The sequence below is a fragment of the Podarcis filfolensis genome, assembly GCF_964270895.1.
Source record: "Podarcis filfolensis genome assembly, chromosome: 1".
Taxonomy (NCBI): domain Eukaryota; kingdom Metazoa; phylum Chordata; class Lepidosauria; order Squamata; family Lacertidae; genus Podarcis; species Podarcis filfolensis.
Window position 1 is genome coordinate 101,857,718 of NC_139604.1, and position 27,167 is coordinate 101,884,884.

Below are 27,167 nucleotides of genomic sequence, written 5' to 3' on the forward strand. Positions count from 1 at the left end.
CACCCGTCACATGTGGTTGAAGGCGATATCACAGAAGCCACTGCACTTAAGCCCTTAAAATTGAGAGAGAGTGAAATCCTATCCGGAATAGATTGCAATCCACCTCTCATGTCAGACGAACCATCTACCATCTTGTCTAGATTGAACTTGAAGTGTGTCTGGATTGAACTTGGAGTGGCCCTTATCCACTCCACTTAAGGATGCTAGGTACTGATTCAGTGTTACCCTTTGGAGTCCATAACATAAAAGGTCTAGTGGTTTTGCCTCACCTCCTGAACTGATCATCTGTGTAGGGCTAGAACCACTGCAGATAGTCTATTTAGAAGGGTGCCGTGGCTGATGGTATGAAACGCTGTTGAGAAGTCCAAAAGAATTAACAGGGTTTGTTATCTATGTCCTTCTTCTGACAAACTAAGTCATTCAAAGCTGTTTCCATGCCAAAACTGATACCGAAACCAGACTATATCTGTTGGCTAGAAAAAGTAGATAACTATAAACACTTGGAATCTGTGTCTTAATGTCAGCTTATTTAGCTTCAAAAATGAAGAATGTATGATGACTTTGAAGGAGTATTTTAATTATCTCATAATTAAAATAATGGGATCATGCTGACATGATTTCTCACATAATCGCCCTGAATCTTAAAGGTCATGATGCTACCCACTTATAAAACATCGTCAAGCAAAATCCAGCTATTTGGTGTGACTAGCAATGGCATCAATAATAGGCTGCATGAGGGGCAATAAGCAGAAGCTCAGTCCATGCAAACTATGTGCAGATGTGAGCACTGATCATTTGTCTAGAACTTTAAACATAAGAGAAGACGACAAGATGAATTTATACATGATCTTAAACATAGCACGACACTTTCCACTAGCTGAGTACAGCTGTCCTGCCTTGGTAACATCCAGATTGTAACTTGTTACTGCATTGGACTGCCTTGAAAGACGTCTCAGAAACTTCCAATTTGTGCAAAAAAAAAAAATACAGGTGCTAGACTGCCTATGGGACCTACCCTACAGAACACATCTCACCAATCTTGAAAGAACTTCACTGGTTATTGACCAATTTCCAAGCAAAACAGCTGCTGCTTAGCTTTACATCCCTATGATGACAAGGAACCATAGCATTTCCACCTAAATGCACCTATCCTTGCATAAATGCACCTATCAGTGAATTAAGATAATTGTTCAAGACCCTTCTGTGGACCCCCCATAGCTTCTGAAGATAATAATGATAATAATAATAATAATACCTTTATTGTCAAGATGGGTTGTTACAGGTGACAGGGTTTTTCAGCTGCAGTGCCCCATTTCTATAGTGCTTTCCCCAAATAGGTTTGACTGGCACCAAGCGAATACTTTTTGAGGTTGTTTTATTTTTTCACGTTTGCTGATCAATTTTTTTAATTTTTAAAAAGTTAACTGAACTTGGCTTTGATCTGTCAGTATGTTTTTGATCTGCAGTGCTTTATAACTTCCTTCAGTTTAACTGATTGTTGTGTTTGATTGTTTTATTTGTAGCTGACCTGGGAATGTTGTTGTTGTTTAGTCATTTAGTCGTGTCTGACTCTTCATGACCCCATGGACCAGAGCACGCCAGCCACTTCTGTCTTCCACTGCCTCCCACAGTTTGGTCAGACTCATGTTCGTAGCTTTGAGAACACTGTCCAACCATCTCGGCCACCATCGTCCCCTTCTCCTAGTGCCCTCCATCTTTCCCAACATCAGGGTCTTTCCCAGAGAGTCTTCTCTTCTCATGAGGTGGCCAAAGTATCAGAGCCTCAGCTTCAGGATCTGTCCTTCCAGTGAGCACTCGGGGCTGATTTCCTTCAGAATGGATAGGTTTGATCTTCTTGCAGTCCATGGGACTCTCAAGGGTCTCCTCCAGCACCATAATTCGAAAACATCAATTCTTTATGGCCCAGCTCTCACTTCCATACATCACTACTGGGAAAACCATAGCTTTTACTATACGGACCTTTGTTGGCAAGGTGATGTCTCTACTTTTTAAGATGCTGTCTAGGTTTGTCATTGCTTTTCTCCCAAGAAGCAGGCGTCTTTTAATTACGTGGCTGCTGTCACCATCTGCAGTGATCATGGAGCCCAAGAAAGTAAAATCTCTCACTGCCTCCATTTCTTCCCCTTCTGTTTCCCAGGAGGTGATGGGACCAGTGGCCATGATCTTCGTTTTTTTGATGTTGAGCTTCAGACCATATTTTGCGCTCTCCTCTTTCACCCTCGAATTGTGTTTTTTTTAGGGATACGGAGGAGGGAGAGAGGTACAATGGTATAAGAGCTGTTGAAATGAAAATTTAGGTGAAAGTAGGTTGTGCAAACGGATGACATTCTATTTCAGGTATATTTACTTTGTCCTGCTTTTCAACTCTAGAATATATGCATCTAGATAGAGATCAAGATAGATAAATATATTTCGTATATTTCTCACATTTCCTCCAAGAAGCTCAAGGTAGCATACTTGGCTTGCTTCCCACCATTTAATCCTAAAAACAACCCTGTAAGTCTGGATAGGCAGAGAGAAGGTGACTGGCTCAAGGCCATTTGATAAGGAACATGGCTGTGTGAGGATCTGAACCCAGATCTCCCCAGTCCTAGTCTGACACTATAACCACTAAAATCAATTGTTGAAAATAGCACTGTGAGAGGAAAAAATGTGAGGGACTGAAGGTGCCTTTGTACATAAATCCAATAAAAGTGGGTTTTCTGTTAGGAAAAAACTAAGTAGATGTTTTTCCTGTCCTGTGCATCTGAATATTCATCACATGGAGGCATATTTCTGTAGGGATTCACCTGGTTGGAATGAGTCATTATTTAATTGTGGCATATGTGTGGTTCTCTGAATCTAAAGAGTTTTGAAAAGTTGCTGGTTTTTTTCTGATTGTACAACAGGATTTCCTTTTCTATGTTAAGTTTGAAAACATTCTAAAGGGGTGCAGGTACCTCAAGACTATTTTGTTCAAAAAATGGAGCCTCTATTGTGGTTCTTTTAATTTTTTTATAAATTGAATTAATCCAGCCAAAAGCTGTGTTAACTGTGTCACATCCCTTTAACCAAAGGCATGTAAACCCCAGAATAGACAGCTGTTTGGCTGTACCAAGGTGGGCCCCCTGCCCTCAGCAAATATACTTGATTCCCCTACATGGCCACTTGGCTGGCTACTCTTACAGCCATATGGTTGGATGGATTCACGACTGCTCCCTAGTTGGCTGTATAATTCCACAAGGATACAGTAGTAGTTACTGGTAGCCATATTGGGAAAAATTTGCAGTGGTGGTAGTTTTGTGTGTGTGTGTGTGTGTGTGTGTGTTTTTGTTTTTTGTTTGCGAAGACCAACTTGGGTGAAGGCTGGCATTAAGTTACGAAGTATATGACTGTAGAAATAATAAACAAATCCCATATATGTGGGGATTATTATTTTTTTAAAGCATTTTTATGGCGATATAGTATGCTATTCCTGAATAGCGCAAATGAGGTAAAATTAACCGAAGCTTTCTTTTCTTTTAATTTATTTTTGATTGCTTTTCTTCTTAAGGATTAAACAACAACAACAAGGGGGGATGGTTTATTTTATTGTTGTTTAATCTCTCTGCTGAAGTATGCTAGATCCTCTGACTGGCTATTTGAAATAAGGACAGAGAGATGGAGGGATCCCTTTAGACCAGTGGTTCTCAAACATTTTTTTCCGGGCCACACTTTTAGAATAAAAATTTGCTTGCACCACAATTTTTTTATTGAAAAGAAATACATTGGAAAACTCCTAGCAGTGTTTGATCTATGACATAGAACACAACCACTTTGTGTTTGGGGTGTGTTTTTTTCTTCAGCTTTTCCACTGAAAATTTCCAAATAAAATATGAATATTGAAAACATTTAAAATGTCATGAAAAATAAAAAAGAAATAAGAAGAAATAATACTGATAATACGATCATGAGACACCCAGAAAGTATAAAACAATGCAGCTACCTAAGAACATGAATCATTCCCAAAATAAAATATTGATTGTCCTTTAATCTTCCTGTCACACTTGCCATCCTCTCCTGCCACACCGGTGAGTGTGACCTGCACCCTTTGAGAACCATCACTTTAGACTAATGAAGAAAAGTAGCATCATGCTGTAGGACATGCTAAGCCCTCTCTGTTGTGGAGAACGCCAGTTTCCAAAAAGTGATGGCCATGAGGAATAAAACTTTTTAAGATGGCAGATTTACAGAAAATGAACTTCATCGGCTCAATGGCAATTTTGTAAGGGTGTATAAAACAATATGGCGATGGGCTTCCATTATCTGAACATATATTTTTAAATATATATATTATTTATGATTTTGAGTTTTATACATTTCAATAATTTTACAGTCATTTTGGCATTTCAAAACTTGACTTCCTTGCCTCTCTTTCTGCGGTTCCTTAAATTTATTTTTAATATTTTCTGCATATCCAAATTAACTTAATTGGCTCATTTATTCATCTGCTTTAAATATATACTCTTATAAAACTGCAGGTAATTACAATAATCCTGCCAAAGTTCTTATCCTTTTACAGTTTGTAAATATTCCATAAACCATTTCTTTTAAAAAAAGTTATCTTGATTTTTTTATTTTTCCGGTAAGTTTCGTCATTTCCTCATATTCCATAAGTTTTTGTATCCATTCTTTTGCTGGGACTACTTCTTCTTTCCAACCATCATTTGAACATGTGGACCCTTGGAGTGCATAACACACAGAGGCTTTCAGCACAAACTGTTTCATCTACATCAGGCATAGGCAAACTCGGCCCTCCAGATGTTTTGAGACTACAGTTCCCATTATCCCTGACCGCTGGTCCTGTTAGCTAGGAATGGTGGGAGTTGTAGTCCCCAAACATCTGGAGGGCCAAGTTTGCCCAGACCTGATCTACATAGTGCAGGCTTCCACTGCTGAGTGACAGACCCTAAAATCCCCTGACATTCAAACTAGATAGGTAGAAAATGGATTGTTTTTGGTTTTTTTAGCAATATGAAGTTTGTACAGTAAACTGGCAGCCAATTTCCACTACCACTGTGGTGGCTTGTAGAAGGGAGGGGATGGTGATGAGAAAGCCTTAGACTGACGATCTCAATCAATGGCTGCTGCAGCATAGAACTTGGTTGAGGGTTGACAACGCCTGAGGCTTCACCTCAGTGAACTGCTAATGTTAGAGGTATTGGTTGGTTGCTCGAGAGCAATCAGGCAATATGCCTCAGAAGTGTGTTCTAAAGCTTTCTTATTAGTGATAAAAACCTTTAGAATGCAGAGCGCCTGTATTCCGTGTCTTGCTCATTCACTGGCAGAATCTGAGAGTGGGCAGTCCTTAAACCTTCCCCAGCAGAGTAGTTTCTTGACGCCCAGTCTGCGCCTTCCCTCTCTGCGCGGAAGCTTTCTGCGCAAGGAAGGCTTGGCTAACGGGGGACCTCCCTCCTCCCCGCTTTGCTCCGGCAAGGTGTCCTGGCACTGCCTTGCCTCCTCCGCCCCCTGCATCTTCTCTCCACTAGAGGCGTGGCTATCTTCCTCTGCTGAGGAAGTGCTGCTTCCCACGATCTTTGGGGGCTCTCTGTAATCCATCCGGCTTTTCCCCTCTCGCCCCTGAACCGATGGCAGTTCCCTGACAGCTAATGTAGCTCTGAAGTGTATGACCCCTCTTCCTCTCATTTGCCCACTTAGAGAACACTAGTTGCCAGTGATAAAGCAATCAGAAGTGTGGTGCAGAGAAATATAAGGAAATACTGTACACACAATTCTTTGGCATTTTCTCATTTGCAAGCTCCTTTGAAAAGCCCTGCACTGACTGCCTATAAGACTCCATAGGCTATCAAGCCCTCTTGAAGGTACTTGTGTTCACTTACAAAACCCTGTACAGCTGGAGGCCAGGATATCGGAAAGAATGTCTCCTGTGTAGACCTGCCTATTTTAAAGATCTGTGGGGCGGCTTCATTGGCTGGACTATCTTAAGCTATATGGCAATGTCTTCTTGATGGTGCACCCCAGTTTTTAAACTTTCTTCCCCTACAGCTGGGAGCTACTCTTTTAAATTTTATATGCCAGGTTAAGACCCGGGCTTTTAGTGGACTCTTATGCCAATATTTTTGGTTTTCAGTTGCTCGATTGTGACTGGTTCACCTTGATTTTAGTCCAATTGTGAACTTGAAACTGCCTTCTGTAATTAAGTTTGGGTAGGAAACATTTTAAATAACTAAATTATTGGGGGGGGAGAGGTTGCCTGCCACCATTAACACATTTTATTAACATATTTATATCTCACCTTCCATTGCATACAACAATATTTGATGGGTTACAATGAAATTTATGAAAAAATACTATATTCCTATATCTAAAAAAGAATAGGATGTCGGTTAAGGACAGTTTTTACTTGACAGTATTGTGACCTAAAGGAAGGGGCAAATGGGTCTCTTTGCGAATACGACTACAATTTATCTTATTTGAAACTTATATTTGTTTTCTGAGTGTTCCCCCGCCCTCCTGTCAACAAGATTTTTTCTTTGCCAGTGCGGTCTTCTTGGCCTTTGTAGGTTTCCTTGCCCCTGCATATCAACCACATTGGGATATCAACCACATTGTTCGAGGCTTTCCTATTCTTTAGCTTGCATTCTAGCTGTTTCTAGAATGTTCTGTTCTGTTCTGCTGTGGTGGTTTTAAGCAAGTTCTAAGCATCCTGAAGACATTGGACTTTCTTAACATCATTAGCCTTTATAGAAATTAAATGGCACCCTGCAGCACTTTAGTATTGAAGTTTCATTTTATGACATATTTTGGCATGCTTCAGTGATGAAAGGGGTTTACGTTTTTTTTAATGGAACTCCAAGGCTTTCTTCGACAACAAAATAAATGTGATGTTTTAGTTATTACTATAATAGTATCCTAATAGTGCAACATCTAGGCCCCACAGAATGGATATGGAGTGGATAGTCTTGCCACATGGGGGAAATCCTCTCTCTTCAAACTAGGAAAATAGGAACAAATTCTAATTTTCAAAAGTATTATCCCTCATAATACCTCAGTAACAATGAGCATTCCAAATGCCAAAATACTTTCATCTCGCCATCAGCCGTTTATTATAGCCAACAGACCAGAAATAAGCTGTACAGAACATTTTACACAGAATACAAAAAGTGTAACAACAACAACTTTTTTATTTATACCCCACCCAACTGGTTGGGTTGCCCCAGCCACTTTGGGTGGCTTCCCACACATATAAAAATGACAGGATTCTAGCTCCTGTTTCATTACCCGTTAAGACTGATAAAAAGCACCATAGGACCCCTTTCAGATGAAAGTATTTCCTTTGTAATACTTTCATCTGGAAAGGGCCCAAAATCATTTTTTCTGGCATTCTTAATGAGCAATGAATGTTGACTAAATATTTCCCCTGAATTCCAGATTTGTAGTCCTCTATAACTGCTCCTTGTGTTATAGCTCCTGAAAACTATATAACTATATAATCATGATTATAGTATCAAGACTAGTGGGGTAACAAAATGCCTTATCATTAAGTTATCCTTGTCTGTCCAGAATGTATTTTTATTTTTATATTTTAATTAAGTTTTATGTCAACATCTACACATTAATTTTGCACTGACATTCTGAGAATCACAGCATTACTGGTAGTGGTTTATTAGTTTCTTGGATCTTCTTCATAACGTGAAGCTTCCCCCCCCCCCCCCAAGAATTGGTTTCTTACACCTGTAGAAGCATACTGTTTCAAGAAAACATAATGTTTTTCTACTCCTCATTATATTGTTCTATGGTTTCACTTTATATATATATGCTTCCTCGCATGAACTCAAGCTGTTTTTAAAAAGCACATTTTCAGTATTTGCCCGAGAATATTTTTCGCCAGTTCAAAAATATTTAAAACAAGGAATGTAGAAATTACCATTATTTACAGCTAGGAATCAGGGGGCTGGGGGGCTGCATTCAGCTAATGAGTCCTGCTGACGTCAGCTAGTGCAAGAGACTCTGACTCTGGTGTTTGTGCGTCAGGAGAACCACCAGAGCAGCATGTGGCAGGACGAGAGAGGCTGTTATTAGAATTACAGCAGCAGCAGCAGCAACAACAACAAATTATTATTATTATTATTAATCATCATCATCATCATCATCATCATCATCATCATACCCCACCTATCTGGCTGGGTTTCCCCAGCCACTCTGGGCGGCTCACAGCAGAATATTAAAAACATGATAAAACATCAAATGTTAAAAGCTTCCCTAAACAGGGCTGCCTTCAGATGTCTTCTAAAAGTCAGATAGTTGTTTATTTCCTTGACATCTGATGGGAGACATCTGATGGTTCCACAGAGCAGGCGCCACTACTGAGAAGACCCTCTGCCTGGTTCCCTGTAACCTTACTTTTCGCAGTGAGGGAACTTCCAGAAGGCCCTTGGAGCTGTGTCCAGGCTAAATAATGGGGATGGAGATGCTCCTTTAGATGTTGTTGGACTATGACTTCCATCTGCCCAGCGAATGGGGGCAAGTGGTTGTGAAGATAAGAAATGTAGTCCATCCTGAAGGCATCACGTTCGCTACCTTGGTTCAGATGATACAGAACTTGGGTCAGCTTACTATTTAGGAAGATAGCAGAATAACAGGAAGCTGCCTTATACAAAGTCAAGACCATTGGTCCATCCAACTCAGCATTCTCTAAAATGTCTGCCAGTGGCTGTCAAGGATGATTATCAAACTATTGATTTCCCCTCCTCACCATACACACACACATTTGGTGGAATGCTAATTATAATAAACACATTTTGGATTAGAATATTTTGATGGATGAACTGACTGGTATGTCCTTTTTGGTAATCCAGAAGTTCTATTATTATGAAATCCATGAAAAGGGAATTAGAAGTTGTTTCTTGTATGTTGACATTATTATTATTATTATTATTATTATTATTATTATTATTATTATTATTTGCTGACAAGCTAAATCATGAGTTGGAAGCTGTTAGAGGGAAATGAAGACATCACTGATACATCTTTGGTATTTCGGATATGATATGATAGGATATGATATGTAGCAAATATAGTGAGGCTTCTTCATATGATCACATTTAGAGAAGATTTGGTTAGGGATATGAAAAGATGAGGGCAAAACTATTGAAATATTCTAATAAGGTTATAATCAATGATAATCAACATGTGAAGCATTATTCATTTTTAAGGCAGTACAGTCGTACCTTGGTTTTTGAACAGCTTAGTTCTTGAATGTTTTGGCTCCCAAACGCCGCAAACCTGGAAGTGAGTGTTCCGGTTTGCAAACTATTTTTGGAAGCCAAACGTCCCATGGGGCTTCCGCGGCTTCCGATTGGCTGCAGGAACTTCCAATCGGAAGCCCTCTTTGCTTTTTTAACGTTTTGGAAGTCGAATGGATTTCATTTGACTTCCAAGGTACGACTGTACTGTCTTGTTGATTACCTGTGTTATATATATATATATGTGTGTGTGTGTGTGTGTGTGTGTGTGTGTGTTGATTGCTCATGACTTTGTCATTTTTAATTGAATCTAATAAAGAAGATGTTATCAAACATGACCCATTGGGAATATGTTATATGTAAAGTTATAAAAAACACACAAATCCCTAAAAAAAGTTGATTAGGCTCTTTCAGTTCTCAAAATAATTGGTTTCACCTTTGTATTCAGATCCTATAATTCTTTCCCAAAAAAACAAGTTTGCTAATCACAGGCAGGTCAGCATCATAATTTTACTATCAGTTTTAAAACCTGCTATTTACTCAGTTTATTTTTTATGTTAAACGAAACAAAATTTATTACTAATTCATTTGGCAAAAGTGATATTTTTTGCCTCCTTTTTGTTTAACTGTAAAGTGGGAAGAGTGGCATTTTCTGTGTTATACTAGTCACTTGTTGTTAGTCTTCTTTTTATGAAATTGAATTTGCCTCTTTTTCTCACTGAAGGGAATATGGGTTTATTGTTGTGTACACTTTCTCAAAGGGACTGAGGAATGCTGGTGGCATAACTGGAGGGGATCATTTTTAGATCATTTACAAATGCATACTTTTGTCTTCAGTGGGAAATGTTCCTTTTCTCTCTAAGTAGAGGAAATCTTTTACTTCTGGCACTTTGACACATCACTGACTGTTAGAGAACATGAAGCCTCTGTTTACTGCTGGTTCTTGAGTGTTAAACAGCCCTCTACTGCTTTTATTATACCATTAATTGCACTTAATGCAGCTGCATTTCTGGTACGCCTGGCTAAACTCTGAAAATTAAGTAGAGGGTACTTTGTTATAAAATTCAGTGTAATGAGCTCTGGTGGGACAGGGTCTGTTAAGTTTGAAATTACCTCAGGCCATTTCCAGAGAACTTCTTAAAATATTTCATGTCTGTAGAAGTTTGTAACTAGATAAATAGCCCAGGATAATATTGGCATGGAAAAACTACTGCTATGTGGTTTTCACTGGATAAAATATGGATGTTTTTAATGGCAGAATAGTTAGGTTTATTTTCAGCAATTGTCATCTTTAGCAATTAGTTAAACAGAACATTTTTAGTCTGGCTACATGTACAGTTTTAAGTTAACACACTGGTGGTTAGGAACATAGTCTTTGCTGTTAATTCATCCCACACATTAATGACACTGGGATACCGTGGGATTCCAGATGGGGCTTTTCAGATTGGTACAAGAATAAGTTACACCTCTGCATAAACCTACCCCTTCATTCCCATATGCAGCAGCTGTTAGCTGAGGAATGTAACAGACCGGGCAGAAACCGAAACACAGTGGGAAAAAAATGATTGGGTGGTATCCAGCACTGGTCATTCTTAGAGTATTCCCATTTTATGTATGACTTTGTTGGATGCCACCCATTTACTTTTAATTTGTCTGTAAGTCTTATATAGTATCTTTTCAAAAAAATGCTCAAATTGCCAACTAAACAATTACAAAATAAGAATTAAAAGGTTAAGGCTGCAATCATCTGGGAGTATGCATTATTGAACGCCGTGGGGCTTACTTCTTAGTAGTCATCTATGGGATTGCACTGTACAAATACAATACAGTAGTCAGTGACTTTGACAGCAATCCTAAACCCACTTTTCTTGGAATAAAGCTCATTCAACTCAATGGGACTTACATCTGATTAGATATGTTGTTCATCAACTATGATGCTCCAGTTCCACCAGTGTTCTTTTTGACTATGATAGCCGTATTGCTTTTCAGCCAATATAATCTCCAATAGCTTTATCAATAAAACTAAATCACCCTTCTATGCTGCTTAGAAATAGGTTCAGATTTAATCCCCTAAGGTTGTGCGGATGTCTCACTAGGATCAGCATCACATAGTTGTAGATTCACCAGCACAAATCAGGTGGAGAATCGTCTATAGTTTTAATGCAGCAATTTATCTGAGTTTCGTAGTTAAATTTAAGCATGAGGTAATTAGAGGCCTCCAAGCTTGAAATTCAGGCAGCTTTCCTTCTTTTAATGGACTCAATAGAGGCTTGTCAAGATCAGTACTTGACTGATGCAAATTTTATGCTCTGGGTCTGTTCAAAGCTTTCAGCCACAATATGGGTAAAAAAATAAATAAATCCTAAATCAGTTTTCTTTTCTTGTGTATGCATAAGTAAACTAGGTAGAAGTCTCTATATTTCCAAGGACTGGTCAGTCAGACCATTGTCTCAGTTAAAAATATTCACTGGGCTATAATAAGAAACACTGCAGCCATTAAGTACCACATCTGTTGTCCAGATGGGCTAACAATAAACACAGTAAAGCCCATCATCATTATAGAATAGACTGAGCAGGATACTCTAGGGATATTTCTAAATATGTATGTGTTGATGAGGGAGCACTAGCCTGCTAACCTGTTCAAAGAGTATATAGCACCATGAGTCTTGTACTAGTGTCTTGTGCATTTCTGCTACATATATAAAATCTACAGTAGGTGACTGGGCATCATCACATGGAAGGTGAGATCCAATGAAAGTAAATGCAGAATGCTGACACATTTCCACCTCATACATAGGTCTCATTTGCAGGTCATATCAAACCATAAATGAACCTAACCATGGCTTAAAGGTGGGGCATGGGGTAGAATTGTGGGTGCATTGCTCTGCCATTGCTATTGCTACTGCCAGGAGCTAAACCATGTTTTGACATAGCTCCCCAGCTCCAGCTGTGCCAACTATCTGGCTAGCTGGCTGTAAACCAATACCTCAAACCTATCGTAAAGAGGACTTTGGAACTGAGGAAGAGGGTTGGGAGGAATGTTTTTGCAAAAAATCTCAGAAACCTCATCAGGAGGGCTTTAAACTGACTAATGTGGGAGAGGGAGACAGTGCTCCTGAAGGTAGGAGTCTATCAATTGATGAAGATGATCATCCAAATGTCATAGACCGAATGGAGCAAACAGCACGCAGACCTAGTGGTGGGAGGAAAAAATCCTTAAATAAGAGACACGGGGGAATGATTAATGGAGTTCAATGTCTGTACACTAATGCGCAAAGCATGGGAAATAAACAAGATGAGCTTGAGCTCTTGGTACAGCAAACTAAATATGACATAATAGGCATCACTGAAACCTGGTGGGATAAGTCTCACGATTGGAATGTAATAATGGAGGGATACAATCTATTTCAGAGAAACAGACCAGACAAGAAAGGAGGAGGAGTGGCGTTATTTGTCAGGGATGTGTATACCTGTGAAGAGATCCAAGATTTAGAACCTCAAAGCCAAAGTGAGAGCATTTGGGTCAAAATTAAGGGAGAGAAGAATAACAGTGACCTCATTGTGGGAGTTTACTATAGATCCCCAAGCCAAACGGAGGACATAGATGATGCCTTCCTGGAACAGATGGCCAAGCATGCAAAAGGAAGGGAGATAGTAGTAATGGGGGACTTCAATTACCCGGATTTTTGTTGGATGTCAAACTCAGCCAAGAGCATAAGGTCAAACAGATTCCTCACTGGCCTTGCAGACAACTTCATTGTCCAGAAAGTGGGAGAAGCAACAAGAGGAACAGCCATTTTAGATCTGGCCCTAACCAATGTTGATGACCTGGTTAGTGGGGTAGAAGTGGAAGGATCATTAGGCGCGAGTGATCATGCTCTTCTGAAGTTTACTATATAGCGGAAAGGAGCAGCCAAGCATACTAGGATTCAATTTCTTGACTTTAAGAAAGCCGACTTCATAAAACTGGGTGAGATCCCATGGACAGTAATACTAAAAGGAAAGGGAGTTCATGATGGCTGGGAGTTTGTTAAGAGGGAGATAGTAAAAGCACAACTTCAGGCAATACCAATGAGACGGAAACATGGAAGGTGCCTAAAGAAGCCAGGGTGGCTATCTAAAGAACTTTTAACTGAGTTAAGATTAAAAAAGGATGTGTACAAAAAATGGAAAAGGGGGGAAACCACCAAAGAGGAATTCAAACAAATAGCCAGCACGTGTAGACACAAAGTCAGAAAAGCTAAAGCACAGAATGAACTCAGGCTTGCTAGAGAGGTTAAAAGCAACAAAAAAGGCTTTTATGGGTATGTTCGTAGCAAAAGGAAGAACAAAGAAACAGTGGGGTCACTCAGAGGAGAAGATGGTAAAATGCAAACAGGGGACACAGAAAGGGCTGAACTCCTCAATGCCTTCTTTGCCTCAGTCTTCTCCGATAAAGAAAACAATGCCTGACCTGAAGAATTTGGAGCAAGTGATTCAGCAGAGGAAACACAGCCCAGAATAACTAAGGAGATAGTACAAGAATACTTGGCTAGTCTAGATGTATTCAAGTCTCCAGGGCCAGATGAACTGCATCCAAGAGTATTAAAAGAACTGGCAGATGTGATTTCAGAACCACTGGCAGTCATCTTTGAGAATTCCTGGAGAACAGGCGAAGTCCCGGCAGACTGGAGGAGGGCAAATGTTGTCCCTATTTTCAAAAAGGGGAACAGAGAGGACCCAAATAATTACCGCCCAGTCAGTCTGACATCAATACCAGGGAAGATTCTGGAGCAGATCATTAAGCAAACAGTCTGTGAGCACCTAGAAAGGAATGCTGTGATCACCAATAGTCAGCATGGATTTCTGAAAAATAAGTCATGTCAGACGAACCTGATCTCGTTTTTTGACAGAATTACAAGCCTGGTAGATGAAGGGAACGCAGTGGATGTAGCCTACCTTGATTTCAGCAAGGCATTTGACAAGGTGCCCCATGATATTCTTGTAAAGAAGCTGGTAAAATGCGGTCTTGACTATGCTACCACTCAGTGGATTTGTAACTGGCTGACTGACCGAACCCAAAGGGTGCTCATCAATGGTTCCTCTTCATCCTGGAGAAGAGTGACTAGTGGGGTGCCACAGGGTTTTGTCTTGGGCCCGGTCTTATTCAACATCTTTATCAACGACTTGGATGATGGACTCAAGGGCATCCTGATCAAATTTGCAGATGACACCAAAATGGGAGGGGTGGCTAACACCCCAGAGGACAGGATCACACTTCAAAACGACCTTGACAGATTAGAGAACTGGGCCAAAACAAACAAGATGAATTTTAACAGGGAGAAATGTAAAGTATTGCACTTGGGCAAAAAAAATGAGAGGCACAAATACAAGATGGGTGACACCTGGCTTGAGAGCAGTACATGTGAAAAGGATCTAGGAGTCTTGGTTGACCACAAACTTGACATGAGCCAACAGTGTGACGCGGCAGCTAAAAAAGCCAATGCAATTCTGGGCTGCATCAATAGGAGTATAGCATCTAGATCACGGGAAGTAATAGTGCCACTGTATTCTGCTCTGGTCAGACCTCACCTGGAGTACTGTGTCCAGTTCTGGGCACCACAGTTCAAGGAGGACACTGACAAACTGGAACGTGTCCAGAGGAGGGCAACCAAAATGGTCAAAGGCCTGGAAATGATGCCTTATGAGGAACGGCTAAGGGAGCTGGGCATGTTTAGCCTGGAGAAGAGGAGGTTAAGGGGTGATATGATAGCCATGTTCAAATATATAAAAGGATGTCACATAGAGGAGGGAGAAAGGTTGTTTTCTGCTGCTTCAGAGAAGCGGACACGGAGCAATGGATCCAAACTACAAGAAAGAAGATTCCACCTAAACATTAGGAAGAACTTCCTGACAGTAAGAGCTGTTCGACAGTGGAATTTGCTGCCAAGGAGTGTGGTGGAGTCTCCTTCTTTGGAGGTCTTTAAGCAGAGGCTTGACAACCATATGTCAGGAGTGCTCTGATGGTGTTTCCTGCTTGGCAGGGGGTTGGACTCGATGGCCCTTGTGGTCTCTTCCAACTCTATGATTCTATGATTCTATGATTCTATGATTCTATGAATAGGACAGCACCTCTGTGTGTGTGAACTTGCTGCTTCTATTACAATAGTGAGGAGAAGCCCTACACTGTATTATCATGTGCCAGTCAGATGAAGACCATTGCAGGAAGGACCAAGATCCATTCAATAGTGACCCCCAAGTCCTGGTCCATCACTGCTCCCCACTGCTAACCATTTGGGGGGGGGAATGTAAGGCTTAAGTTTTGGTAGGTGGTAGGAAAAGGGAATTTGTTGACAGTGTTTGAGAGAAAAAGATGAACGGGGGTTAAATGCATCATGTTCCATTCTAAAGCTCTCTGCCAGAAACTGAAACAGATTGTTTTTGGAATATCATGCTGTATTTTCCCCGTTTCTGCAGAACTGTTGTTAGTGAATGAAATCTAAATATATGCCATTCAGAAGACAATTATTTCTGTTAATGGCAGCATCAATATTCTGAATGCTTCTGGGATTATTTTAGGAAGCTAGAGGCTTGGAAGAAACCAAAATATTACTTCCATACCCTTGGTAATATGGGTTAGCTAATGGAGAGTGGTTTATTATTTATATTGGGTCAACAACTGGTTTTCTAGCATAAGTGGGAAGTACATAGGGTATCTTGATTTCACGAAGGCTTTTGACAAAGTCCTCCATGATATTCTTGCGAGGAAGCTGGTAAAATAAGGGCTGGAGGAGGTGACTGTTAAGTGGATTTGTAGTTGGTTGACTGAGCAAACCCAAAGAGACAAGTGGAGTGCCACAGGGTTCTGTCCTGGGCCCATTGTTGTTCAGCATCTTTCTAAACGACTTGGATGAAGGAATTGAGGTGATGGCCATCACATTTGCAGATGACACCAAACTGGAAGGGGTAACAGGTTTTATTAAACAATGGAATCTTGAATAAGGCAACTTTGATCTTAATAGGTGGATGGATGCTCATATAAGAAGAGTTTTCCAAGACCCAAATTGAATGTTTAAATGTATGGCTGTACCCAAAGCACAAAGAAAGGGGCGGGAGAGAAGTATACCATCTCTGGATTCCATCTGAACTACTTTTATCTATTCAACCATGATCTCATATAGTGATTTAAGACAGAGATAACTGTTCTTGGATTTCAGTCAATGAAATGTAGACTTTGGAGCCGTCACCATATTCCTGACATCCTGTTCAATACCTCTGGACAATTCCCCCAGTAGCTTTATAGGAGATAAGGAAACACTGGAGATAAACATTGCCCCTTGAAGAACAACACATAACCTCCACTATTTCCTTATGAGAAATAAGGAAATATAGGGAATACCTTTTATTTCCTGATTACTCCTATGTTATTGAATTATAGGGCTTTTGATAAATAACAAACAAACAAACATATAACAACACCCAAGGAACCGAATAGCAGTCTCCAAAGGCTACTCTTGTTCTGGTAAAAAGAAACCAACACACTCAAGGAGTTGTACACTCAATGGGTAGTTTTTTTAATGTAGTATGTAGTCACGTTTTATTAGTAGTGACCCCAAAGGTTGCTACAGAGTCTGGAATAATCAACAAAACGATTTATTCTATTGTCATCTAGACTGAAATAATTCCCATGGATCATCAGTAGTGTCTCAAACCCATATCTGTGATGGATTGAACATATGTAAATATGATGGTTTCTTCAAACTTCATTGTTTTTATTTTAGGTAAAATAGTAACATTTTGCCTTCCCGCCCAATCCATTATGAATAGATAAAAGAGCATCTGGAAAACCAGCAAAAATAATTGGCTTGTTGCAAAGGCAGTTCTTATGAAAACCTTGGGTTAATTATACTGAGTTCAGTTTTGGCATCTGATGCATATTTCTTCCTCAAAATGTTGATTGATTGTCCCACTTCATTTATTAGCCTTCATTATAACTTCCCCTGCCTGAATGGTAGGAAAATTAAGAATTCATAAAGTACAATAATAAGGTTTAGTTATGGCTGTAAGACTGTAAAGTGTTCTGTTGTTTTGGGGGCCCAGTTTCAGTGCAAATTATCTGCTTGGATTATAATTCCATATAATGGCAACATTAATTTGTAATTTCACGTGATTTACTGTTTTTGAAATGAAGGGGAAAAAATGGCCACTGTCCAGTTGCAAACTGAATGTGCTTTACTTCCAAGGTGGCCAATATGCCCCCACATATTGGTTCACCTCAAAGCAAATAAACCAGGAAGAGGGTTGGTAGGGTAGACATGAGGCGGATGACAAGAGAAGCAAATTAACAGAAGCCATCAATCCAGGGGCCTTCAACTCAGTTCTTTAAGGAACAAGGTAAAGGTGAATGTTTTGAGTAGCAGAGCCATTCAGGTTATCTATGGAAGAGCATGATCATGTTTGAGGAGCCAACAGAGTTCAAGCATTTACAGAGCATTGCTATGTTCCTCCCTTCATGCTTGAGCTACAGGTAACATCAGCTTCCCATGACACCTGGATTGGAAACTATGGCAATGGCTTCCAAATCTGTAAGATTTGTAAGTCAGCTTTAAACTACGGCTTCATGTCCTGGCTTGCTGGAAAGCCATTAATCCTAGTTTGCTGGTTGAAACATAATGGGAAGGTATGGTTAACTGTGGCTTGGTGGCTTGTTTCTCAGCTCGCACAAAGGGAGAAGCAAACTGTGATCAAAAGGGGTAGACAGAACTCCTATAGATCACGGTTCATTAAACCAGGATTTCATTGTGTGCATTGACTACAAAGACACAGTAGTGGATGTTTGCTGCCTCCTGAAGATAGTGGAGGCATAAGAGATATTTACCACACCTCTCACATAGTAAAACACATACTGCAGTCTGCTATATAATGGGTTGTTTGCATGGTTTCCAATCAACGGTTGCTTGATTGTTTGTTTTCTTGGCAAACGGAAGGCACGATTACAAAAACAGAGCCAAACGTTATAATGGACAAGAAGTAGATGACATAATTGTCTTTATGGCTCATCAAGAAGTATGTCATGCATCAAGGGGGAAGGAGGGGGAAGCAAAGTTGTGATAATTTATGACAAGGGAGGTTTGGGGTTATTTGTAGAAATGTGATGTCTTTGTTTGCATCTCTATCACAACCATGTAGTACATCACTTCTTGGTGCCATGCCAATAGTTACATTTCCATACTTTCCATTGAAACCCCCCTTTTCAGATGACCTCCCATTTGATTTAATATTTGTTTGTTTGAGCCATTTCCCCTTTCTGCTATCTCCATATATTGGCTATTTTTCTGTACCTCTTTGCTTCCTTCTGCTCCTGGGTTGGCATTGCCTGGTACATTCTCTTGTATGAAAATACTCCTCCATGACCCCACTTTTATTCTCTTTTTAGAATCATAGAACTGTAGAGATGGAGGGTCATCTGAGGGTCATCTAGTCCAACCCCCTGCTTTGCAGCAATCACAACTAAAGCATTCATGACAGACAGCCATCTAACCTCCACTTAAAAATGTCTGCTTAAACCCTCTGCTTAAAAGGAAGGAGAGTCCAGCACTTTCCGAAGGAGACAACCCTTTAGATACTTGAAGATGTCTATTATATCTCCCCTCAGTCTCCTCTTTACCAGGCTAAACATACCCAACTCACTCATAAGGCTTGGCTTTCAGATCCTTGATAATCTTAGTTGCCCTCCTCTGCATACGTTCAATACCCTTCTTAAATTGTGGTGTGCAGAACTGAACACAGTATTTCAGGTGTAGTTTGATCAAGGGAGAAGAGAGTGGGACACTATACTTCTGTTGATGCAGCCTAGCATTTCAGCTGATGTCAGTGATCATAATGTCTTTAAAAACATACACACATAAATGTGATATTCTGAAAAGTTAATGGCAACAAAGGCTGGGAAGAAAATTGACTCATGTTAAGCTTGTGGTCTACTAAGACCGCTATATAGGTCCTTTTTGCATGTACTACTGGTAAGCCAAGTGTCCAGCATCTCATATTTGTGTATCTGGTTCTTTCTGCCTAGGTATAGAACATTCTTGTTGAAATTTATTTTGTTGGTTTGGGCCCAGTTTTTCAATATGATTGTAAGGTAAAAGGTAAAGGACCCCTGGACGGTTAAGTCCAGTCGAATTTGACTATGGGGTGTGACACTCGTCTCTGCTTTCAGGCCGAGGGAACTGGCATTTGTCGGCAGACAGATTTTCCAGGTCATGTGGCCAGCATGACTAAATCACTTCTGGCACATGGAAATACCATTTACCTTCCCACCACAGCGGTACCTATATATCTACTTGTGCTGGTATGCTTTTGAACTGTTGGTTGGCAGGAGCTGGGACAAAGCAACAGGAGCTCACCCCTTCGTGCGGTTTCGAACTGCTGACCTTAGGATTGGCAAGCCCAAGACTGAGGCTCGGTGGTTTAGACCACAGTGCCACCACATCCTCAATAGGATTGTATGCTATTGTGGGGGCCCTAAGGGCAGAAATGGGACCCATACATTTTAATATAAACACATAAACAAAATAATTCTAGCTGAAAAATGACAAGTTGTTAAAAAAACGAAATTTTCAAAAGTTTACAAGGTTTCACTAAAATGTCATTAACATTTTTTTTAAAAAAGCATCCTTCAGTAATAAGCTAAATTATGCCACACAGGCATTCGGCATGTGTGCTGGAAATGTCATAATATCTGTAATAATTATTTTATTTTTGAGGTGAGGGGCGTGCACTAGAGGGAGTGACGAATTGTGGTCAAAGGGGACAGTAGATTTAAAAGGACTTTAAAACTACAGCATGCCTTTATGGACTGTGAATCTCAGAAATGCATGTATTGCATCCTTCCCCATGTACATCCTGTGGTTCTTGACATACTTGTGGCATACAAAAGCCCTGTGGATTAAGGGAGCATTAGATTGGAAGTAATAAGGTTGTGCCTGACTTACCTCAGCATTTGTAGCAGATGTTGCAAATGTCATAAACATGAACCTTAGGGATCAGAAGCAGGGGGGTGGGTATCAAGACAACAGATTTAGGTCTCTCTGCTTTACAAGCTAGTGTAGTCTGATGCTCTATAACAGTGTTCAGACTTGATGTTAATATCCTACCATCCTTCCCAGGATACTGCTGTATCAAAAGAGTGAAAGCTTTCCTAAACAAACATGCAGTTTCCACAGGCAACTAAAAAGAGTGTTTGGGAGGTTTTCTCAACAAACCAAAAGAAGAAAGGATTTCTTTGACTGTGTTTTTTTTTTTTAATGCTTTCTTATGGGGGATAGAGTTTATAGTGAAAGGTCTTGAAAAGGGAAGGAAGGCCATTTGTTTTCGTGTCTGGCAACCCTACTAAATCTAATTTAATATGCTGTGAAGTTGTGTTGCACTTCACCAAAAATGCTTGAAACTGCAGAAGTTAATTTATCTTTGGGGGGGAATGAGTGACGGAATCAGGGAAGAGCAAAATGACTCAAGATCAGAGAAGTGGAAATCATCTTGTAGAGCGAAAAGACAAAATAAAAGAGATTACTTTGAAACAAGGCACTACTGTGACATTTCTGTTCAGCCCCTCTATGAAATGAATGATTCTGACGTTTTAAAAAAATCTATTGTTTTTCTCCCAAAGTACTATTTCAATAAATACTCCTATATAAAATAGAAAGACTGAGCTGGTTTTATATATGACCTTGATTTCCTTTCTAAGTGCAGATGAAGATGACACAAAGTGTTGGTTCACCATCTCTAATTTTGCTGGCTATTACTTTACTCCAGCAGTAAATTTGTTGTTCAATATAAACAGTGCAATGCTTCCTGCAAAGAAATTACATGTAACATCCGTAATGTTACACTTCTAAACCAATATCCCCAGTCTCCTGTCAGTAGGTGTCATATGTCTTTGTGTGCAGAGATCAGATTTGACGTTTGATATTATAGAGCATACTTACAAATCATTGCTCTAAAATTTATTTTCACTGGATTGATTGATAATCAGACTGGTACCAACAAGACATTATGTATTACAATAACTCCTGCTTATATAAGGTGCATTTATGTTTGGGCTTGCTGTTAAGTGCCACACATTATATGGGTTGCGTAATTAAACATTTGGTAGTAAGACTAGATTCCATTAGAACAGCATTCTGCATGCTGGAAACCTTCACTTGGGTCCAGGAGTTCCTTGTAGACATGAGAGTGAATACTTGCATCCTCCACCCACACAAGGCCTTTTCTGTTCACTGCCAAGGGAGTTTGTGAGCATATATTTTCCACAGAAGTGGAAACCCACACACGTAAGAGCTCTATGTCCTTAACTGAGCATGAGTCCCAGCTAGCCATAGTCTCCCTTCTCTCTATAAGGTGAAGGAGCAAACTTCCTTTGTTTGTGACACCTCATTTTGTTTCTTCATGCAGTGTCAGGGGATCGTGTGAAATCAAACTCTGTAGTAAAACGTTTTATTCTTTGTCTGCGCACCCCTTAATGATCCACTGCATATAGTTTTAAAATCTTCACCACAATTAATACTTGGAAATAAAATAGTTTTGAATGTGGTGGTGCTGCATCAGAACTAGGCTCCTATCACGTTTGTACTCTGGTAGTATGATCAAAGCAGTTTTGCTGCTTCGAATGGATGCACCATATGTTCCAAGAGGTTGGATCCAAATTTCTTGCAGTGAATCATCCAGGATGCTCAGTGTGTGGGGAGGGCAACTCTCTGACAGTGTGTTTTGAGAGCTGTGCATTGTGATGGCATCTTCTTTGACGTTGCAAGAAATCTTGGTGCACAGCTCTTAACTTCTCTCCATTAGCACTCCCAGAAATGTTGTTTCTATTTGTGCATTCTGGCTGTCCTGGCTTTTGAATAAATATTTCTCTAAACAGTTATAACAAACAGTTTGGGGAAAATGCATCAAGCATAGGAAATGAAGGTGTGAAATTAGAAAGAAAATTGGCACCCCCCTTCCCCCACCCTGATCAAGATACATATAGCTGCTGGGATTAGCAAAGTGACAAGCCTTGGTCACCTACTTCATTTGCTTTGAACAAATGCACCCTGTGTTGTACCTTTTTTGTGGGAGAGGAAGCAGCCTTTATAGTGTCATCGGGCATGGGAAGAGGAAGTTCTTCAGAAGGACATTCATTGCAACTCAGGGAAGAACTGCACTTTCCGTCTCAGCCTTGTGTCTTTAAAATCCTGGCCCTGCTTGTTTTGTGCAAATCAAGACAGAGCACTCAATTCCACCACTGCAGTTGCCACTCAACTTATGTTCCAGCCAGATCCAGCTTCCTTTTGCAAATATGACCCTTAGTCAGGAGGAAAGCAACTGGTTGCTTCTCTGTCAGTCAGAGAAAGAGTTAAAAACTCCTGGCCCTAATTTTTAGATGGGAGCTAGTTCCTTGGCTTTTAAGACACAGGGTTGAGACAAAATATGTAGCCACGATAAAACAAAGAGATGGGGCAATGCCCAGGTTATATTGGCACCAAAAAACTTATAGACTAAATGTGTTGTTTGGTATTGTGAGTTTCTTTCATTGTGGCTGCTTTTAGTCACAAGCACGCACACACACAGCTGTTATTTGGCATGGGACAGAAGCAGCCATTTCCACTGTTTCTTTTCCAGGCCGAATTGTGGCTTGGTGGCGGAAGAATTTTCCCTGAGACCACATCATGGGAGGAAATGTTTGCTTACCATCCCAAACACCATTGTCTTGAATCCTGGTCTGTCTCATTCCTCACCATGGCTACTATTTAAAGTTTGTTTGTTTATTTGTTTGTTTGTTTTAATGAAAGAATGACACACATTATCAAGCATGTGTTTAATGTTGCATAGAGTTTGACCCTTAGTCTGAGGGCATCCCTGCTGATTTTAGAAATGTTTTGTACATCCACAGGTTCCTTTGGATACATAGACTTGCAAAACATGTATCATACTGTTATTTGGACTTATTTTATATTCCCATTAATTCAGTCCTGTCCTCAAAATATTTCTGCTGATGTGATCCCTGAGATGGAGTCCTTTACACAAAAGCTCTGTTTTAAAGAAGAAGAAGACTGTTCAAATCCTAGATCCTTAGAAATCGCCCCCCCCCCATTCAACCTCACTATTTCAATCCAAATCCTTAACAAGAAATTATTGTCAGTAATGATTCTTCCCTGTATGTTCACAGTGCTCAGGCATAGGGGGACCCCATAGAGATCTGTTTCCCCACAACTCCCTCTTCCTTGTGCACACACAGTTGTGTACATAAGCACATCACCAGGATGGAAATGGGAGCTCTATACTCCTCCATGCCTTTTGAGCCTTCCCACACTGCTGTGTCAAGCCCCGTGAGTTCACGAGCTCATCCAATATGGCCAAGCAGAGGAACAGATCTAAACAAGGATATGCAGACATGCACATTGTGACCCATTCCCTGCAATGACCAATTGTGCTGCCAGTAGGTATATCACTGCACACTGAGGGGCAAGTGGAGAACCAGGGTTCTGTTGAGCTGTGTGGTATTCCCCCAAGTGTTTTATTTAATAGTGGTTTTCAAATGCGAGATTGAACGAAACGTTTTAATGAATAATACATACAATAAATTGGTCTCAGATCAGGGATGCATTGTGACTGAATGTGTAGAGATTGCAACATAATTGCTTTTTTATTCAGTTATAGGTGCCCAGCGCAGGAGAAGCCCCAGTGCACTTGCCACTGAAGTATTTGAGTCACATTTGGGAAGCCACATTTTACAGGTAAAAACAATGGCTTTACAAAACAAAACGAAAGTTAAGTATACTTAGTAACGAGATCTAAGAGTTCTGTCAATTATTCGGCTACTGTGTGATGTTATTGCGGCTTGTATGATGAGTTTGTTTGTTTTTTTACAAATTCATTTTTTTTTTCTTTTTAGAAAGCCATGGTTGAAAGAATGTTAATGAGAGAGGGAGGGCAAGTATTATTTGTGCTGTAATGGTTTAGATCTCACACAACTTAGTCGTATTGCACTGTGAAGTAGCAGTTGGCTCCCTGAATGCTTGTGTGCATTTGTTTAAATATAAATCACTATTTTGTGAAAACAAATTTTATTTTATTTTTTGTCTTGTTCACATTTTGACTTTCGATTTTCTCCTCCTGTTTTTAGTTTTCCAGCACCTTTTTCTCTTTTTTACTGTTGTTGACTGTCACATTCAAAACGATAGTTATCTTTCTTTAGAAGATAGCAGATAGCATGTCCTCTAGATCTTAGATGTACTAGATAATCAGTGTGGTGTTCCCCAAAATTTCATGACATTATTAGGTAGTATGTGCCAAACAGATTATCTTGACAAATGCTTATGCGCTGTGCATGTGTTTCGGTTTTGTTATGACACAAGAAGCCTAAACAGAATCACAATCCAAGCAATAGGATCAAAATGGGCATAATTTGTCAGGCTAGTCAATATACTTTAAAAATTAACTTGATTATGGGCTCTTTCACTGCACTGAAAATAACCACTGTTTATCAGAAGCTTATGCTCACTTAATCAGTTTGTTCAAAATGGAATGCTATCTTAAGATAAGAGAGACAACATATCAGCAATAAGAAATATTCTTTGTAAACTGATAGGATGGGGAAACTGTTGTCCTGCATTATGCAGCTGCAGCTTTCAGAACCGGTATGAGTAATGTCCATGTTTTAAAGCTTCATTATGGCTTTAGAGAAAAGTTTAGAGGCAATTTAAAAATGATTCAAAACTATTGGCCGCGTGAGTTTCTCTAGGATGCTGAGATTGTGAATTAAGTGATTTTGTTATTTGTGTGACCTTGGTTCAAGTTTAACTTGCATGCTCTTATTCTGCCAGCGGATCATGATAATGTATCGTATCAAACATATAAAGATTGCCTATGATTTCTGGCGTATAGCGCAGGAATTTTGTTGCGTTGTTAACTTGTTGATATCTAAGAAAAGATAAATAAGCTAAAGCTTTCAGGTCATTCTGTTGTGTAATCTGTTTAATTTGTTATGAAAATGTATTAACATATAGGGTACAATACAGCCAAAGTTTGCTACTTTTAAGCCACATTGATTTCAATAGGAGAACTCGAGCTGCTTACCTCTGTGCTGTTAAATCAGCAACACTTAAAAGTGCTTAAAGAGCTTGGATTGTGCCCATATTTTGCATCATTACAAAGATTCAGAAAGTGCTAATTAAATTAGATTTGTATACAACTCATCAGAGTGCTATTTACAAAATGTGTACTGTTCATCCTGACCTTATTGAAGCATCTCAGATGATCATGATAGAATTTTAATTGAATATTATTTGATGTTTCTTTACAGTCGTGTTTATTGTAGACTTTTAGAGGAAGATAGAATGCGTCATTTGAAATGTGGGAAGTTATAAGTATTTCATCAATTATATTGGTGGCTAGATTTATTTCATGGTGGGGGTTTTTCTGTATTTACCTTACCATTATTATTATACCTAATATATATTAACGAGTGGCCTCCTGGACAGCACTGTACATCTAAAATTGTTCCAGTTAATTTTTATCCAACTTAAAACCCAAAGGTTTTTAAGTGACATGTAGAGAAGGCTAACAATAAAAAAGAACCTGAATGAGATAATAATTGGATGCAAACTGATAAAGAGAATCTGAAAAGGCTGTGTATTATTTTAGCATGCTATATAACAGATTGTAGCAAAGCACAGAAACTTAATGGTGCCAATAGGGAAACCTGCTGGAGCCCAAGCTCCTGAATACAGTTGTACCTTGGTTATTGAATGGCTTAGTTGACGAACAATTTGACTCCCGAATGCCACAAACCCGGAATAAGTGTTCCGGTTTGCGAATGTTTTTCGGAAGCCGAACTTCTGACGCTTCTTCCTCTTGAGTGCAGGAAGCTCCTGCAGCCAATCAGAAGCCTTGCCTTGGTTTTCGAATGGTTTCAGGAGTCAAACGGACTCCTGAAACGGATTAAGTTCGAGAACCAAGGTACCACCGTATAACAAAGAGTCCCATGGCATCTCAAAGACTAACTAATACATTGTGGCTCTTTCATTGGCTTGCAGATCTAGATCATTTATCTGACAGTTGATTGTGGCCTACGAAACTTATGCACAGTATGTCACAAATTATTCTTCAGACTTTTGCTTGTTTCTTTTACAGCAAACGTATGTGCCTGCCCTCCTTTAACTTGCACTTACATCTGATCAAGGTGTGAGAGTAGAAGCTTCTTGCAGAATTAGTTAGTTGTTGGGGGATAGATTGGAGGGCAGGGGAACAAAGGAAGTGGCCTTATACTGAACCAGACCTTTGGTCAGTCTAGCTCTGTATTGTCTAAGCAGTTCTCTCGAATTTCAGGCAGGAATCTCTTCCAGCCTTACCTGAAGATGCTGGGGATTGAACCTGAGGCCTTATATGTGCTAAGCAGATGTTCTACCAATGAAATGGACCCAGTTCCACCACAGCTGCATAGCTCTCCAGCCCCAGTAGCAGATCACTGCTGTGAAGCTTTGCAGTGGGACTCAAAACTTCTCCCTAACTAGACTTCTCACGGACATTAATGGTTTTCTCTTACCACTCCCACCACCCTAATCGCCAGCAGTGATCAGTAAATCTGCTCTTATTCCAAAACAGCTTTTCCGAACTTGGAAAGACTTAGCATAGGACTGTCTCCCAATGTTCACCATATCGTCCAACATTTATCCAATGAAAATAGGGATGTCTCATTCCATAATGATATTTTTACTGTTTATACCTCGCACATCTTACTGGGTTGCCCCAGTCATTCTGGGCATCTTCCAACATATATAAAAACATAATAAAACATTTAAAAACATTTTTTTAAAAAACTTCCCCATACTGCCTTCAGACGTAAGAGAATGTCCAAGATTTTCTCTCGAGAGAAGGCTTTCCTTATCTGTTAATCCCATACCT

The 27,167-nt window shown here is 39.8% G+C and overlaps 1 protein-coding gene across 12 annotated transcripts in view; it reads left to right on the forward strand.

Moving 5' to 3' along the window:
• NPAS3 (neuronal PAS domain protein 3) overlaps nt 1-27,167 on the forward strand; it is a 634,645-nt gene that overhangs the window by 267,146 nt on the left and 340,332 nt on the right. For all 12 annotated transcript variants that reach the window (XM_083611875.1, XM_083611866.1, XM_083611870.1 and 9 more), the window contains one exon: nt 23,916-23,998. In XM_083611875.1, the coding sequence (XP_083468001.1) occupies nt 23,916-23,998 (83 nt within the window). The remainder of the gene's footprint in view (nt 1-23,915; nt 23,999-27,167) is intronic.